This window comes from Ochotona curzoniae, unplaced genomic scaffold (genome assembly GCF_017591425.1).
Source record: "Ochotona curzoniae isolate NIBS_2020 unplaced genomic scaffold, NIBS_Ocur_1.0 contig_2210, whole genome shotgun sequence".
Classification (NCBI taxonomy): domain Eukaryota; kingdom Metazoa; phylum Chordata; class Mammalia; order Lagomorpha; family Ochotonidae; genus Ochotona; species Ochotona curzoniae.
The window spans coordinates 41749314-41767699 of NW_024465369.1; the positions used below are offsets into that span (position 1 = coordinate 41749314).

An 18386-nucleotide genomic window follows, 5' to 3' on the forward strand; every position below is an offset into this window, starting at 1 on the left:
TTATTGATTACATTGCATTATGTGACACAGTTTTATAGGCACTGGGATTCCCCCCTCCCCTCTCCAAGCTCCCCCCCCCCCAATATTTTATACTCTATAAAGTTAATTATTTCTATTGGAAAGTCAGATACACAGAGAGGAGGAGAGACAGAGAGGAATATCTTTTGTCCAACAAATCACTCTCCAAGTGTCCGCAGCAACTGGAGCTGAGCAGATCCAAAGCCAGGAGCCTGGAGCCTCTTCTAGGTCTCCCACGTGGGTGCAGGGTCCCAAGGCTTTGGGCTATCCTCGACTGCTTTTCCAGGCCACAAGCAGGGAGCTGGATGGGAAGCGGAGCTGTTGGGATTAGAACCAGCACCCATGTGGCATCCCAGCACACTCCAGACAAGGACTTCAGGTGCTAGGCCATGGCTCTGGGCCCCATTTTATACTTCTTTTCTTTCTTGTAACAATACGCAACACTAAATAGCTGCCATTGATAGGATTAGAAAAACACTTTTACTTATGATACTAATTTGCTTTTGAAATTCCAGAAGCCTCTGACATATATATCAAAGAAGATAATGTAATAAATGATATGTCATTATCTTTCTAAAGTAATAAAGCAACGTGAAACTGTACATGGAATACCAGTCTTACCCACTTAAAAAATTAAGTAAAGCAAAATGTATTTGAAGAGTGAAATTTCTTAAAAATGATTGTGAGATTATGCCAATAGATATCAAAGACTTGTTTGCTGTCCTTGCTGTTGCACATTAATTTACAATGTCTCATAATATTTCTGATTTAATTAGACCTCAACAGCTTACTAGAAACATGTCTCACAGTGAGGCCCACATGTTAAAAACAGGTCAGAGATATGACAGCCCTCCATAAGATTTACACTTCCTGTGGAAGCCAGGAAAGCAAAACTGTCCATCACAAAGAAATCTGGTGAATTCTAAGCAAAGAGCCTAGGCTCAGATAATAAGTTCTGTCCATGAACTAGCACATGAAACTTTGGGCCAACATATAAATGGAACATTTTTCATCAAAAATCTCTTAGTCACTAGGAACACCTGAAAATATTGGATCTTCATTTTTTTCTGAGTGAAGATCTGCAATAGACAGAGTGGCTGGCTACTGTTTTCAGGTCTCACATGTTTCCAAGCTGATCACTAACTGTGCTCTCCTAAGAAGGAAGATAAAGAGAGGGCTGATTCGATTAGAGTTAGTCAAAGCATCCTCTGGGATTTGAGAATCACATCCAGCTTGAGTGGGTCTCAAACTTTTCAGCTTTGGAGACTTTTTTGTTGAACAAAGGCAAAGACTTTGTTAACTGCCTATTAAATCCCAACAAAATCTCTCACTGAAGCAATAGTAGACTCAGGTGTGTGTATGTATATATATGACTATACCCATATTTGTATCTGTGCATCTTTCAAATATATATATATATGCATGATACACACACACATCTAGTGCCTTGGACATTTTCCTAGATTGAACAGTCACTTTCACAAAAGTACTGGTGACCTATACTTTGTACACACAACTTCTGGAATATGTTGCTAAATATTCTATATTCCTATCATAAGTGCTTTGGAAATACTGATCTTAGAATATTGGGGAGCATTGTTTTTTCCTTTGAAGAAAAATAAAAGTACTTCAAAGAGATCAAGGGAAATGAAATTAAGGAAAAATTTAATTGGTGTAGAAACAATTTTGAAATCTTTGTGCAGTTTTTTTTTTTCATAATAAGAATTTCCACAACTTTTGAAGACCCTGTTACACATCATACTTTGCTTTGGGGGAACCTATGAGAAAGAACATTGTTTAGTTTCATTTTACTCAGCTTTCTAAGGACTTAAATTTGCCAACAAAGCCTTTTGTTATTTGAAACAACTATAAACACATCATTAAACAGGTTTTCCTTTAAAAATATTTAAGGGCTTTTTAACACATAACAAGACCCCAACTCTTCTAAAATAACCATGAGTACTAAAGATAGTAAGTGGACAGTTCATATGGGCACTAGAGAGGGGCATGGCTGGAGTTAATATAAGACAATATAAATACAATGTATTGGGAAGAATTTTAGTTGCTGTGCAGCCACTTTGTGGCTTGATTTCTTCCCCAACTTCATATACAAAACAGGACAGACTCACTCACTAACTCGAGTTGCTAAGGAGGGTGAGATTATATGTGAGATGAATACTCCAGTGTGTAAAACTTGATAGTTGCTGTTAATGAAACTGTTATGAATAATAAGTCTTCAAAGTGTCTTGGTAAGTCAGGAATATTGAGGAATTACTTCAAAGCTAGTCACCACCTTGCTATTGCCTCCTCTGTAGATCAGGCATAGTGGTTCTCAATAGTTAATACCTTGGTAAATTGGAGGTGAATTCTAGAAGCAGATTTTTAAGAAGATTTTTAAAAAAGTAATAATTAATACGCATGCACAAAGACTTTAGCAAGCACATTGGTTGCATTACATATATTTGCCTTGCTTTTATTTCATATACAAGGTAGAAAAATAAGTGAGGATTAAATATCCGCATGGATTTATTAAATCTGAATTGTTTTAAGAATTTTGTTCTCAGTAACTGTAATGTTTTATTGATGAGCAAGTTAGGAACTCTTCCCAAAGATTACAGATAGAATTCTTTATAAAAAATCCAGGGGGGCATCTTAAGAAGATAATGTCACCTCAAAAGATATTCTCCACGTCATGAACTTTAGAAACTGGTATCTTGTCTAAAAAACACGATTACCTCTCATGTCCAAAATGACAGAAGCCCTTTAGGTGTTTCAGACCTACAGATGTGTGTCAGCATGCTTTGCTTCAGCATTTGCTAATCCTTCTGAGTTCCTACAAACATCAGGTTCACCTGCAGAAGTAAGCAGACAAAACAACAGGCCTTTGAAAAATGCTTAGTTAAGTCAGGAGCCTGAAGCAAATTTTAAAATGTTGTCGACTGGATTGTGCTGCTCATTTCTCTAAAGATACCGACCATTTCCTCTTCAGCCTGTGGAATTACAGAGTCTATCCCCTGGTGGTTATTCAAGGTTTGGAGATACACTTCAATTTGCCAACACAGAAACGAAACAAATGAGACGTGCTTAAACATCTATTAAACCACATATGAAAGTGACACATTTTTCCCCATGTTTTTTGAAATAAATTCTTTCAAAAAAATCTCTGATCAGCAATGTATTTTATCACACAGTTACTTCTTTTTCCCCAGCCCCTTTAGCACACATCTCTTAATGCAAAAGAAATAAGTTTAAAAGAACAATGTTTAAAGTAAGATAATCTCCCAAAACAAACTAGAGAAATGTTTAAAATTAGCACAGCTTGAAATAATGTTTCACACTTCACTACCAGAGAGATTACAGATAGTTTATCAAAAATTAAAACTATAACTTAAAATGTACAAATAAATGTTTTCGTAACACAAAAATGAAGCAACCAAAATAAGCAGAAATTAATGTTTGAGTCAATTATTCTAAATACTCTTATATTTTAGAAAACAGCAATATAGAAGAAAATGCTCTTTCTGCCTGAAATTTGATGAAAGGCATTTGAACAATTATCCTTTGTAGTAACTTGGGGTTTATATATATATATATTATATATATTCTTATATTTTAAATTATAATTTATTATAATCATAAATTATATATTATAAAACTGTTAGCTCAGTTGTAACAGACTTTTATTGAGGTTCTGTGATTACTGAAGACATAGAATTTACAGGGTGCTATCTGAAAGCAAATTTGTTGTCTCCTTTTGTCCTGTAAAAAGATAGACAGCGTCTCCAATTGTCTCTATAAAGTACACACTCAAATGTATCTGCTGTAGCTAAAATTAAATGCCAAGGACTCTCAGGACCCTCTGAGTATTTATGCTCATTCTTCCACAGGTGATCAGGTTCCCAACATCCCACCTGATTGGCCGGGGCAAACATCAGCCAACCAAGAAAATACTTATTTCCCACCCTGGGATCAATATAGAACTCTGAAATGGTGTGTGTGTGTGTGTGTGTGTGTGTGTGTGTGGCGGGGGTGGGGTTGGGGTGGGGAGGTGTGTTTTGGTGAGGGGGGATGCAGAGGGGTAAGGGTGAAATTTCTTTCATTTCTTGGTTGGTGTCACCCAATTTAAAACTCCTGAACGGCTACTCAGGAGAAGAGGCCAAGAACAGCCAAGTATCTGCTTTGCTCACATTACTATAACATAGATTTGTGAACACTAGACCTGCTAGGTTCTTGGAGCTGACCTGCTTCTGTGAGCGCATTCTTGGGCTAATCAGAACTGTTCTGCCAAGGATCTGACTGGAGATGACGCACCGGCTTGATCCGACACACATGGCCCCTCGCAAAGTGTCATTTGTTTTCAGCTTCTGTCGGCAGAGGTCCCAGCTTCAAAATATGAGTGGACTTTAGAGAACATTTACGAGGCCTGTGAACTGCTTCACAAAAGGCTAAAACCTATTCCACCATCTCTCTCTCGCTCGGATCCCATAAGCGCTGTGGTTCTAATCCCAGCAGCTCCACTTCCCATCCAGCTCCCTGCTTGTGGCCTGGGAAAGCAAGTGAGGACGGCCCAAAGCCTTGGAACCCTGCACCCATGTGAGAGACCTGGAAGAAGCTCCTGGCTTCAGATCAATTCTGCTCTGGCAGTTGTGGCCACTTGGGGAGTGAAGCAGCAGGTGGAAGATCCTTCTCTCTCCTCTGTACATCTGCTTTTCCAATAAAAATAATTTTTAAAATGTCTAATTAGTGTTAAACAGATTCAATAGAGCCCATAGATAACATTCTAAGAATATAATAATATTCCCTTCCTCCCCGCATCCCTCTCCATCCTTGCCACCTCCATTCCTCGTTTCCTACCCATTTCCCTTCCTTCCTTACATTCTTTCTTTAGCTCTTTCATTTTTGAGATAATCTATTTTCATGTTTTAATTTACATTTTAATTAACAGTCTTAATGCTTCACCAAGCTTAACAAGTAAAAAGCAAAATGATCCTGGTTAACTTGGAATATGGCTGACAGTTGCAAACAATTGAATGGAAAAATGACTCATTTGTCATTATCCAACTTTATAGTTCCCTAGATAGGAACTGGATTCTGTTTCCCAAGTCCCCTTCACTTGGTATCCATAAAGGTCCTACAGACATTCTTATACCCCAATTTGAAAACAAGAAGGCGTCACCTCTAGCCCTTCCCCCCTATGAAGTTGGTTTTAAGGAAATTCTCATAAATCTTACCATTTGTAGTCTGCCCTGTAATTAAATTTCATGGGGATTTTATGCTTTCTATAACCAACTTATGAATCTTTTTGTTTTGTTTTTTAAAGATTCATTTATTTTTTTATTGGAAAGGCAGATTTACAGAGAGGAGGAAGAGAAAGATATTCCATCCACTTGTTCATTCCCCAAGTGTCCTGGAGCTGAGTCGATCCCAAGCCAGGGAACAGGAGTGTCTTCTGGGTCTCCCACAGGGATGCAGAGTCTTAAGGAATTGGGCCATCCTTCTCCACTACTTTCCCAGGTCACAAGCAGGGATCTGGATTGGAAGTGGGGCAGGCTGGACATGAGCCATATAGGGTTCCAGAGTGTGCGAGGTAAGAACTTAGCCACTATTGTGCTGGGCCTTATTATTTTTTTTTTGAAATTTCTGTCTCTCAACTAAATTTGTTTTATTGCACCGATTTCCATGAAGTTTTGACTCTACTTCCTATTACTGAAAACTTCATTTGAAAAACTGAAACAACAACCCCCCGCAAAAACCCCTCTGTAGATAGAACAAGACAGCTCAGGGCAGAACAGAACAGAAAAATCATATGCCATTAACTTACCCACTAGATCTCAAAAATGTTGATTTTTTACAATAGATAGAATGCTAAAGTACACTTATTACTAAAAAAAAGGCACAAAATAATAGAATTGCAACAGTGAAACAATTACAAAAAAATACACACACACACAAAAGAGCAAACTCATCCAAGGATAATTCAGTACATACAACTGGAAAAGATACAATTACAGCCTGTGGCCAACTGAAGAAAAGATTTTGGCAGCTCTCAAAAAGTTATCTTCCTTAAAAATTAAATTCTAGGGCCCAGCGCAGTGGCGCAAGTGGTTAAAGGTCCTCGCCTTGCACGCCTGGGATCCCATATGGGTGCCGGTTCAAGTCCCGGCAGCCCCGCTTCCCTTCCAGCTCCCTGCCTGTGGCCTGGGAAAGCAGTCGAGGACGGCCCAAAGCTTTGGGACCCTGCACCCGCGTGGGAGACCCGGAAGAGGCTCCTGGCTTTGGATCGGCATAGTATCGGCCTGTTGCGCTCACTTGGGGAGTGAAGCAGCAAGACGGAAGAGATCTTCCTCTCTGTCTCTCCTCTCTGTATATCTGCCTTTCCAATGAAAAAATAATAAAAATAAATCTTTAAAAAAAATTAAATTCTATCTGTTTCTTTGCTGTAAAAAAGATCTATTGGGCCCGGCGCGGTGGCGCAAGTGGTTAAAGGTCCTCCTCGCCTTGGACGCCCGAGATCCCATATGGGCGCCGGTTCTAATCCCGGCAGCCCCGCTTCCCTTCCAGCTCCCTGCCTGTGGCCTGGGAAAGCAGTCGAGGACGGCCCAAAGCTTTGGGACCCTGCACCCGCGTGGGAGACTCGGAAGAGGCTCCTGGCTTCGGATCGGCATAGTATCGGCCCGTTGCGCTCACTTGGGGAGTGAATCATCGGACGGAAGATCTTCCTCTCTGTATCTCCTCTCTGTATATCCGCCTTTCCAATGAAAAATAATAAAAATAAATCTTAAAAAAAAAAAGATCTATTTATTTGAAATGCAGGGTGACAGAGAGGGGTAGACAAAAAGTCTTCCATCTACTAGTGCAAGCCCCACATAGCCCCAATGGTTTGGGCTAAGATAGGCAGAAGCCAGGAACCAGGAATTTCATCCAGGTTTCTCATTTGGTGACAGAGATCCAAGCACACAGGCCATCCTGTGCTGCTTTCCCAGGTGAATCTGCAAGGAGTGACGTGAGAAGCAGAGCCACTGGAATTTGCATCAGTGGTCCAACATGGGACTGCTGGTGGCTGGTTAGCTCACTGTAATGCAATGCTTGCCCATCCACCTGTTTTCAGCTTCCACACATACAACATGTCTAAACAATGTTATAGTAGACAGATAGCTCAGGAAAATACTACATTTGAATCAAAGAAATCTTTTCCTGGAGAAGCCTTTGCAATTAACTTGGGTAATACTAGTTATAAGTATCTCTAGTCTTTCCTTAAAATGAAGTAATTTTTTCCTGATAATATTCACCAAAAAAGAAGAAAAGGTTCTCATTATTTAATCCATTGGAGATTACCTTAGGTGATCTTTACAGCTTGAGAGTGTTCTACACAAAAGATATTAGGGTTGCAGACAAGTCCCAACTATACTATGCTTCTGATAATGCTCCTGATAACTCCCTGTGAGCCTGTGGCTGATAGTCCACCCATTTAGCTTCTGATCCCACTTGAGAGATAGGGTGAAGTTCTTGGCTCCCGGCTGCAGCCTTGCCCATATCTGTGGGCATTTGGGGAGGTGAACCAGTGAGTGGAAGATTTCTCTCTCCTTCTCTTCCTGTCACTCCGTGTTTCAAGTAGTTAAGAACTTTATGAAGTTAAACAATGGTAAATAGTATAGAAAATAAGCCAGCACGTAAACATTTCCGTTCAGTGTGTTCCTAAAGTAGCCCGTGTATTATACCCTTGACTTAAATGTGTTAATAGATATGTTTTAATGCAAATGGAGTAATTTTTAATCACATGTGTTTCATTTTATTATGTTTATGAACTTGCTTTGGTGAAGAAGGCCTTAAGTGTCACCAGACTATAATAAGAGACCATTTATTAGTGATTTTGGAGCAATATATATGAACAGAACAGAACGGAAAAATCAAATGCCATTAACTGCCCACTAGATCTCAAAAAGGTTGAGTTTTTACAATGGATAAGATGCTGAGGTGTTGCTAAGGAACAATGTATACGAGCAAAACTGACATTTTCAGATTTGGTTCTTGTCTACAGCCCTCTTGAGGAGTAGTGGTTTTTCTACATTCTACCTGTTGAATTCTTTATTTGGTGCAGGATTAAGCTTGTGATCATAAAGTAAATTGAAAATAGATCATTGCAAAAATTAAAAAGACAAAAATTGATGGAAGAAGAATGGGAGAGTGGGCAGGAGAGAGGAGAGGGTGGGAAGTATCATTATATTCTTCAATATCCATATATGAAATTCATTAAATTTGCTCACCTCACATAAATAAAAATTTAGAGAAATAAAAATAGAAACAGAATGGGTAAAACAAAACATGGATATGGCAGGTATTATTAAATTTTAAATTCTACATTTTTATAGCATTTTGAAAAAGGATGCCATATATAACCATTTCTGTACCTTAAATTCTTGTCAATGTCTGTCTATGTGTATTTTAATAGGACTGAATTGCTCTTGATTCATTAAATCACATAGTCTGTGATCTGTGTAAGTCCATGAGAGCATAAATTAAGCAGGGATAGGTTTATTATCATGCTTTGCAATAGAAAAAAAAGAAAAACTCGAAAGCAAACACTCAGAGGATGCTGACTGTGGCCGAACACTATGTTCAGTCTTGCACGTATTTTGTCATTTAATTCTGCCAACATCTTTTCCTGCCTGGGTCACATACCATGTAGTAGAGGCAGACCGTCAACCTCCCTGCAAGTACTTCACCAGAGTGAAGAGTTTGGTCGTGTAATGCTGACTTCCTGACCCAAAGGAGACATTTATACTAGTGTGTAAGAGTAACACAGTGTGCCTAGTGTCTGGAAAAACACAAGTATGAGATTTCATACTGGGATGCATGTGGTCAATATGACATTTTTTTTCTTCCTCCTCTTTTAAAAACCTACTAGGAGTTGAAATTTAGAGGAAATTTCAAGGAAAGCAAGATTCACTCTTGCTCACTGCTCTGCGCAGTATGGCCAGCAGCAGACAGTAAGGAAGGGAGGGCTCCTACATCATGGGCCACCCAAGACCTAGAGCCTTGAGAATTTCAAAGAGCAGCCTGCACCATGGAGCGTAATGAAGATGCTTTGTGGCCCCAGAGGTAGTGAGACGTTATTTAACATTAGTATAAACATATGACTTCCGGTAAGTTTCTACATTTAAAATCCAAATGTGCAAATTTTGTCTTTGCTCTGGCCTGGTGATATCTGATCTCCATCCTGCGACTGCATTGCCAACAACCTGCAGCAGATTTTAGGACTCTCAAATTGCATATGCTGTTTTCCCGGCATGTTCAAACATATCAAGGGTGATAAATTTTCTTTTTAAAAAAAAATTTTTTTAAGTTTTGGGCCTGGCGTGGTAGCCTAGTGGCTCGAGTCCTCTCCTTGTGAGCCGGTATCCTATATGGGCACTGGTTCTAATCCCAGCAGCCCTGCTTCCCATCCAGCTCCCTGCCTGTGACCTGGGAAAGCAGTTGAGGACGGTCCAAAGCCTTGGGACCCTGCACCTGTGAGGGGGTGGAATTTAAAGGGTGGGTCCAGGCTCTTCGCTTTGGATCGGTTCATCTCTGGGCATTGCGGCAGCTTGGGGAGTGAATCAGTGGACAGAAGACTTTCCTTCCTGTCTCTCCTCCTCTTGTGTGTCTGTACAAATATATAAAATACAGCAAATTAAACTGTTAAGTATTTATTTTAAAAGATCTGTTATTTAAAATATTATTAATGTTAGCAAATATTGAATCAATCGTTCAAGAAGATGAATAGAATTGAAAGCTAAATTTATAGAATTCATACTATGTTTCTGATTTTTTTTATGAAAAAAGACATTCAAAGGCTAAGTAGATGGACAAGCTTTATTGCAGAAATGACAAAAGTAAGATTGGCTCTCAGAGGAAACCTGTTGACTCTTACTATATTATCTCAGTAACATGAAATGCCACAAAATACTAGTTGAACAAGTATTTGAAGGCCTAAAGCTGTTGATGTAGTCACCGGATGATTGTATTCTGTAGCAGTTTGGTCAGTCAATCATGCAATCTGTAGCTGTTGTCTATCTGCTTCATGAGGCTGTTGAGCAATGCATTTCCACAAGAATATCGACATCTCCATCTTTTTGTCAAGTGAGAGCTGCTACCATGTGTGAGGTTTTACTGAAAGGTGTTTACTGTTTGGAATGCTCAGGTTTCTGTGAACTGGTTTTTGCATCTGAAAAGAGAAGCATTTATTTAACAATCTAGAGAAAATTTTGTAAGAGGTTGTGAAAAATAGAAACTGTAATTAGTTTTGGTAATCATTCAGCTTGTAGAAATTAGGGTGGTAAAATTATAAAGGTAAATACAGCTGATATATTTTTCTTAATTTTCAATACCTTTTATTTTTCTGCTGAAGCCTTTAGGGATTGTTGTACTTAGCAGTGGTGAGCTTGAAATGATACTTTTTACAATTAAGAAATGGAGATCAGTTCTACTTCATTTCAACCACAGCAAACACTCTCAGATTCTAGTGAAAACTCATCTTGAAAGATATTAACATCATTTACCAAAAAGTTATTTACAGTACTTGGAAGTAGCATTATATCATTCAAGGAGCCATTATTTTGCATCTAATTTATTCTAAGAATATAATGCCAAAAATAATAATATAAGTACCTTAAAAGCTTTGAGTAGATAATAAGCATTTTCTTTGAATGCAGAACAGCAATTTTGATTGAATACAGTTTTTGAAAAACTCTTAGCTCACTGAACAGGACATGTCTTATTTTTATTGCTTAACGGCCTCTATAGTGATTCTTTCAATTTAGCAGTGTTACGGAAATAGTTTTAAGAATACAATGTTGTGAACTCAAGAGAGGTAGTGTGACAAACACTGAAAATTGTATACTAGAGACTATTTTAATACTTAGTAATTTGTCCACAAATATGCCATAAGTTTTGTATGTGAGCACACTAATATATGTCTTGATTGTTACAACTAAAAAGATGTTAAAAACAGCATTAGCTAAAATTGGTAATTACAGTGGGAATGCCAAGATAAACAAAAATAGATCACGTTAGAGCTTTCCTTGGTCAGATGGGAATGGCAACATATGTGCCTTGGGTGGAGGAACTCGAAACACCTTCATCTCTCCTGCCTACCTTCAAAGGATGGAAAAGATTTCTGAGTTCCTTTAAGAGAGATCTGCTTCTAAGATCACCTCCAAGTCCAAGTCCATCAAGGTACACATTTTGCTGAAATTTGTTTTCTTACTGTCTTGCATCTCCTCTCATTCTAATCCTACAATGTTTTGAGGAAAAACTGCTTTGTCTTCACTGAGCCAGGGATCACCCACAAGCGGATGCAGGCTATTGGCTCTGTCTCCTTTCCTACTTGCATCACCCATGTGAATACAAATGGGCAGGACACATACACACAATATCCCTTAAAATGCCCTAAATGCTGCTACTCTCCCAGTTCCTCTATCAGCCTGGACACATCTTCACTGTTGAAGGAAAGTTTAGAAAAGCTAAGTATAATCTATAAGTTCCTGGACTTCAGATTTGGAAAAATTAGATGTAAATCCCCATCTTTCCAAAGACTAATTGTATGAATTTAGACACATAATTTAGGCCCTTGGAGCTTCAGTTGCAATAGGCTATAATTTTTTCCTTGTGGAGTTCCTATAAAGTACTTTTGTATAAATGATGAATGAGTGGGTAGATAAATGATAAACAATTTCACTCTCAAGGTCAAATTTTTAATATTTTAAAATAAAAGTATTTAGATGGCATAAGTGCACCAACGATCCCACTGGTAAGTCAGTGGATAAGCTGTTCTAGGATTTGAAAGGAGTAGGTTTAAGAAAAGAATAATTCCAGTGTCTGGGGTAAGTTTCCATTTCCTCTTTCAGTATTTACTCCTAACACATTTTCCTGGCATTAATGAAGTTGTATAGAGGGTAAGAAAGGTAGATTCATTTGTGATATGCACACGGATTTGTGATGTAAGGTGACTTACTAGATTCACCTTAGGAAGAACGTGACAAACGTTAACAAGACTGTCCAAATAACATGACCATTATGCTTAACAGATCCCCCAGCACATCGGTATGTGCTCTGTGAAACACAAATCTACATTACCTTTGACATAATAGTTAAATAAACAATATTGCACTCTAAGGTAACCCAAACACAGTATTTCCTTATTATCTATGATTTTCAATTTTTCAGAATTTCAGCTACCTAATTGGGATATTTCAGACATTAACAGTCTGTGAATCTTAAGCTATTCTTGTTCTGAGGAGAATGATGGAGTGCCAAGCAGTCCCATTTCATCCCACCTGAGGCATGCCTAATCCTTGTGTCTTGTAGATCCATGCTGTACCCGTAACTCACAGTAGACCTCTCCATGATCAGATTGACTGTCACAGTATCTTTTTCATGTTCAAGTAAAATTAATGTTATGGAATAAGGGCCACAAAGCATCAGAGTGATGATGTTGGCAATTCAGATATTCCAGAAAGAAGCCATTAAGTCTTTCTTTTAAGCTCTCCCACATCATGATAAAAAGAAAAGTGAATATGGTTAAAATTACATTGAGAAAGCTTAAGAAATCACATCCACACAACTTTTAATAAAGTATGTTGTTGTCATTGTTTTATTTTATTATAATTTTTGATAATCTCTTTTTCTGCCTAACTGTGAATTGAATGTTACCATATGCATGTATGAGAAGTGTTAAGAAAGTTTCTGGAGGGCCCAGCGCGGTGGCGCAGTGGTTAAGGTCCTCGCCTTGCATGCCCCGGGATCCCATATGGGCGCCGGTTCTAATCCCGGCGGCCCCGCTTCCCATCCAGCTCCCTGCTTGTGGCCCGGGAAAGCAGTCAAGGACGGCCCAAAGCTTTGGGACCCTGCACCCACGTGGGAGACCCGGAAGAGGCTCCTGGCTTCGGAGTGGCATAGCATTGGCCGTTGCGCTCACTTGGGGAGTGAATCATCGGACGGAAGAGATCTTCCTCTCTGTCTCTCCTCTCTGTATATCCACCTTTCCAATAAAAATAAAAAATAAATCTTTTTTTAAAAAAAAGAAAGTTTTTGGAAAATGCATATGATGAAAAATATACACATGGATTTCAGTAATCCTTTTGTGCTAAAACAATCTCATAGTTCCTTGTTAAAATGTTTGGGCAAAATCAAATAAACCTAAGGTTAGTTTTAAAAATATCTCTAAATGGTCAACCCACATTCTACTAAAACTGAAGCAATAACTTCAAATTTCTGATCATGCTCAAACTGAAGAGTGGCGATATCAGTAAGGCCTTATGAAAGGTTTATGGGACTATGCTCCAATGGAACTAGAGGCTTTGAAGAAAAGATATTGAAAATGAAGCCCACAGTGGCAGATGAGCGAAATAAACTTTTGAGGGAAATGACAACTTATTCATGTACTAACTGAAGAGGGCTGATGATGAACAATAGTAAGAAACCGTGAGCACCATAGACATGGCCATTGGTTTGGCTTATATGTTCTGAGTGAAACAGTGAAGGGGGAACTAGTTTCTGTTTCCTGAGTGCTCCACCTATTGTGCCCCAGTAGTTTCAGACAAGAGCAGAGCTTTCAGTGGCAACTTGCACCAAGCTAAATCAAGATCCTGATGTACTTCAAAGAGTTGGGTGAGAAATGAGACATGGCTTCACCAACATGATCCTGAAAACAGGCAAAGCAGTGACTACTGGGAAGTGGAAGTGGTTTCGTAGAAGCAAAAGCACACTGGTCACAGCACAGGTTTTGGCAATAGCATTTTTGAAGGCTTAAAGCATCTTGCTTGTTAACTTTCTGAAAGGTGGAAGGACGAGAACATCTACTTATTGTGAAAATATGTGGGGATGTTAGCCAAAGCCTTAGCAGAGAAACATCTGGAAGACCTCACCTGGGAGAGTCATTTTCACCCAATGTCCGTCTCATTCTTCTCATCACAATGAGAGCTATTTTGAAACTGCAAACTTAGTAAGGAGCGTGTTACAACCCTGTTTGGCACCTTTTGATTTTTCTCTTTGCCAACCTAAATTGTTGTTAAGGTGCTGATTTTTCTTCAAGTGATAATGTTTAAGACTTCATTATGAGAGTTAAATTCCCAGGACTCGAGATTGTTAAGAGATGGACTGAATGGTTAGTAGAATTTCTTCTCAAATTGTCTTGATCTAGATGGAGATTCTAATGAGAGTAAAATTTATAAATTTATACCTCTAATTTCATATTTCAAAAATGTATTGAAGTTATCTCACAAAATGGCAAACATCTATGTTATTGAAAATAAAAAAGTATGCACACAAAACTCTTCCTTTGGCCATTTAACATATGAATCTATCTACTTGTATTTAAACTTCTAAGTACAGTAAAAATAACACTTGCCAATTTTTAAAAAGCATAAAATAATCCTTTGTATGGTTTTAGAGAGGACAGGGCAGGGACTAATGAAGAGATTTACAAGCATCTCTGAGATATGATTAAGATAAGGAAGGGTTCAGAGTACTTAGACCTATAGTCTTTTTTTAAAAAAGATTTATTTATTTATTGGAAAGTCAGATATACAGAGAGGAGAGACAGAGAGGAAGATCTTCCGTCCGATGATTCACTCCCCAAGTGAGTGCAACAGCCGATGCTATGCCAATCCGAAGCCAGGAGCATCTTCCAGGTCTCCCATGCAGGTGCAGGGTCCCAAAGCTTTGGGCCATCCTCCACTGCTTTCCCAGGCCACAAACAGGGAGCTGGATAGGAAGTGGAGCTGCCGGGATTAGAAGTGGTGCCCATATGGCATCCTGGGGCGTTCAAGGCGAGGACTTTAGCTGCTAGGCCATGCCGCTGGGCCCTTAGACCTATAGTCTTAAACCTGGTCTTAATGTGAAAATGGTGAAGGGGCCTTGTCAGTTTCTGGTTGCCCATCACACACACATGGATGAGAGAGGTATGCCAGCAAGAAAAGGTCTCAGAAAAATGTTTTCTACCTCACTCAAAATCTGTTGCTTACTGTGACCTCAACATCTCAAACAGTACAAGTGGCCTGTCAGCCTCTTCTCCACCCACTATACTTTCCAAATTTCCACTGCCACACTTGTTAGCCAACAGTTTTTAGAGATGATAAAACTAATGTGTACCCTTTTGGTCAATATTCAATATGGTAGTGTAAAATTGGAGCATGTGACTAGTTTTGGGATGTCAGCAAATATTGTAGGTGAACCTATAGAGTAAGTGGAAGTAACTCAGGGGATATCTTCTGCATTTAGCTTGTCCTTTTGTCATTCAACAGTAAACTTTAGGGATCTTCTAGCTAACAAAAAAAATAGAAAATGCTAGGTAATGTCATTTTAGATAGATAGGCACAACATTCATAATATGCCATGTCATTTCATTTATGTGGACACACTTGCATAGAATGGAATCCACTCTCCCACAGTCAACATATAATACGCTCTTGTCTGGCCTGGAAAAGATGCTACAAAAGATATAAAACTGAACATTTCATGCGCTTTGCTTTCACAAACAAAAAACTAAAGAGAAAGAAAGAGAGAAAAAGAAGTACCAGCATGCACTTGTATTGCACCAGGACAAAGGAAGTCTCCTTAAATACTTTAGGATGATTTTTGGTTCTGAAATGCTTTGCCAGGCTTTGTGCTTTTTACATGAGCAACATACTCTGGTCATGATGGAGCGTATTATGCAATAGTTCTCGTGGGTGCCCAAGACATTCCCACATAGGAATATCAGAAGCTGCATAAGGTGTGTGTGGTTGACAATGTATGCTGACTATCCTCTCTATTCCTACTCACACTAAAACTTTGATTTTTGATAGATTCCCTGCAAGATTGGAAAGAATATAACTATTGCAACTACTAGAGAACAAACTAGAGAGCTATGTGTACATAAATATTTCTTGCAGAATATGGTGTCTTAATTGTGTCTTGAAGGTAGGTAGAGTTTCAACAAGGAAAATACACAAGGACGTGTAAGATCATTCTTATGGAAGCAAATAGTAAGATGGGAAAACGTAAGGGGAGAATAAGTGCAAGCTCTAGCTTATGACTACAGAAGACTTTGCTTCCCTTCAATTATTTGTCTCCAGCGATGGTCAGGATTCACTCTAGAACTTAGAAGTCTAATATATTGGATGGTCTCCCAAGGAAACTGTTGAATTTATCTGGACAATAAGAATTTATCTGGGCATGGTCCATGCCCGCAATGAAGGAATTGTGACTGGATGTGAACTGTAATATGGCAACAATGTGGAGGAATCCTGCATGGGGGGAAGACATGGGGAGGGGTTTGGGAAATCCCAGAGCCTATAAGACTGTGTCATAAAATGAAATTAAAAAAAAAAGAATTCTAATATAAAATGCTTTAAGTGAAGTATTTTTATTTATTAAAAAAGATCATGGCAAGGAATAAAAAAATACATATGAACAGATATCTCTTGGAACATGGATATAATTTTGTTCTGTTACAAAGATTTATTTCCGTTTTCTCTACATAACAGATTAGAAAGGTAAAGACCAGCCAGGGACTAATTAGTCAGGGACTAATAGAGTCTGTTGGACCTGGTGCAATGGCTCAGTGGCTAAATCCTTGCCTTGCAAGTCCTGGGATCCCATATGGATGCCGGTTTGTGTTTCAGCTGCTTCACTTCTCATCTAGCTTTCTGCCTGAGGCCTGGGGAAGTAGCAGATGATGGGCCAAAGCCTTGGGAACCTGCACCCATGTGGGAGATCAGCTCAACTCTGACCACTGTGGCCACCTGGGAATGAACCAGCAGATGAAAATTCTTTCTCTCTGTCTCTCCTCTCTGTAAATCTGATATATCTTTCTAATAAAAATAAATTTTCTTTAAAGAAATGGAGATTGCCAGCCGATAGATTTGTTTTTTGTTTTTAGAAAAGAGAATCTTAGGTTTGACTACCATGCAACTGTTTTGTGTTTGAGGCACAGTCTAACAATTGCATTTTTCCTCATTAAGCAGCTTGACATCCCTAAGTTCTCTGGGTGCTGTGAAAATATGCACTCCTGATGCTACTCTGAGTACCCATGGGTAAGAATTTGGGGAGAGAAACAGTAAACATTCATGCTTGTTTCTGATTGACTCCATGGACAAAGTTCAGGCTTTCCATAGAGAAGCAAAAGTTTTGTCTAAAGATGGCATTCAGAAGAAGGATTCCTTAGTGGTCAGCTGTGAAGGTGAAAAGGAGAATCAACCTGATGCAAACTGTGGAACTTTTCAAAAGAGGCCAGAGAAACTGTGGGTGTCAGTGGGGGGAATGTAAAACAATAGTTCTTGCTTTAGTTCTGACATAGGCAGGGGTGTAGCTAACAAAGAGGCGCTCAGAAGGCAGGCACCTGCTTTGCCTCCTCACCAGTGCCCAAACCCTAGGCCATTCAGTGCAGATGCGGGAGGGTTGCTTTTTAATAGCTTACACAGGCCAAAACATCCCATACAGCTGCCAGCTGCTGTCCCTGAGATGATATCATTATAAAACCAGCTATGTTCCAAAAGTAGTTCATTCTGAAGATCAGGCTGGAATGAATGCAATGGAACATAGCTAGTTTTCCCAATAGACATTCTGTTGCTTGATAGGGGCACAGAACAACAGATATGGAATGGATGCATGGTCATGGTCATGATCAAAACAGATTGGGTGAACCTGGTTCTCCTTGGAATCACCGACACAAAGGTGACCAAACTCTCAAGTCGCTTACAAAGTGATTGCTTTGCCTTGAGCATTGAGCTCTGTCTTAGCCATTGGGGCTGTCCAAACTAGTGTTTCTCTAACTGTATGGCACTTCATCCCCATTACTGCCCGGGACTCAAATGCTGCTCATGGCACAGGATGTCAAGACACTAAGGAAAAGGATCCACATTAAATGGGACTTCAAATGTTGTATATTTCTTTCCTCTGTATTGTTTCCTTTGCTTCTAATTAGATGTCATTCCATGCACCACTAGTAAAGGCAAACGCTTTTTTTTTTTTTTTACTCCTCATCTCAATTCTTTAGGTGTTTTTCTTGTAAGGCATTCTACATCTTTGAGACTCCCCGTATCATGATAGAAGATTCGTCAGGAACTTATGAAAATACTGGCTCCATTAGGCATTGAACTACCTTTAGGCAGGACATTGTCACCTCAATAAGTTGTTGAGGCTAAGAAAGGCTGTATTTTTTTTTCTGGCACTCTCTAAGTTAAAATAAAGTATAAGGAAACTCTCCATTATTTCCTTCAGTCTCTTAACCAAAAGAACAGCCGTGTGCTTGATTTAAGGCTTAAATACTGTGGCAGATGGTGCAGACTGGGGAGATTTAGGATGCTGAGGAATGCTGGCCTGGTAATGGCACTTTCATTACTTTTGAA

At 39.1% G+C, this 18386-nt stretch overlaps 1 protein-coding gene across 4 annotated transcripts in view; it reads right to left on the reverse strand.

The window, feature by feature from the left end:
* Positions 1–2749: 2749 nt before the first annotated feature.
* PDE1A (phosphodiesterase 1A) overlaps positions 2750–18386 on the reverse strand; it is a 284872-nt gene continuing 269235 nt past the window's right edge. For 2 of the 4 annotated variants that reach the window (XM_040972133.1, XM_040972135.1), the window contains one exon: positions 2750–2870. In XM_040972133.1, coding sequence (XP_040828067.1) covers positions 2797–2870 — 74 coding nt within the window. In that variant the 3' untranslated portion in view covers positions 2750–2796. Of the gene's footprint in view, positions 2871–9902; positions 10223–18386 lie in introns of those variants that run through there. The other 2 variants (XM_040972134.1, XM_040972136.1) reach the window with 1 other exon arrangement.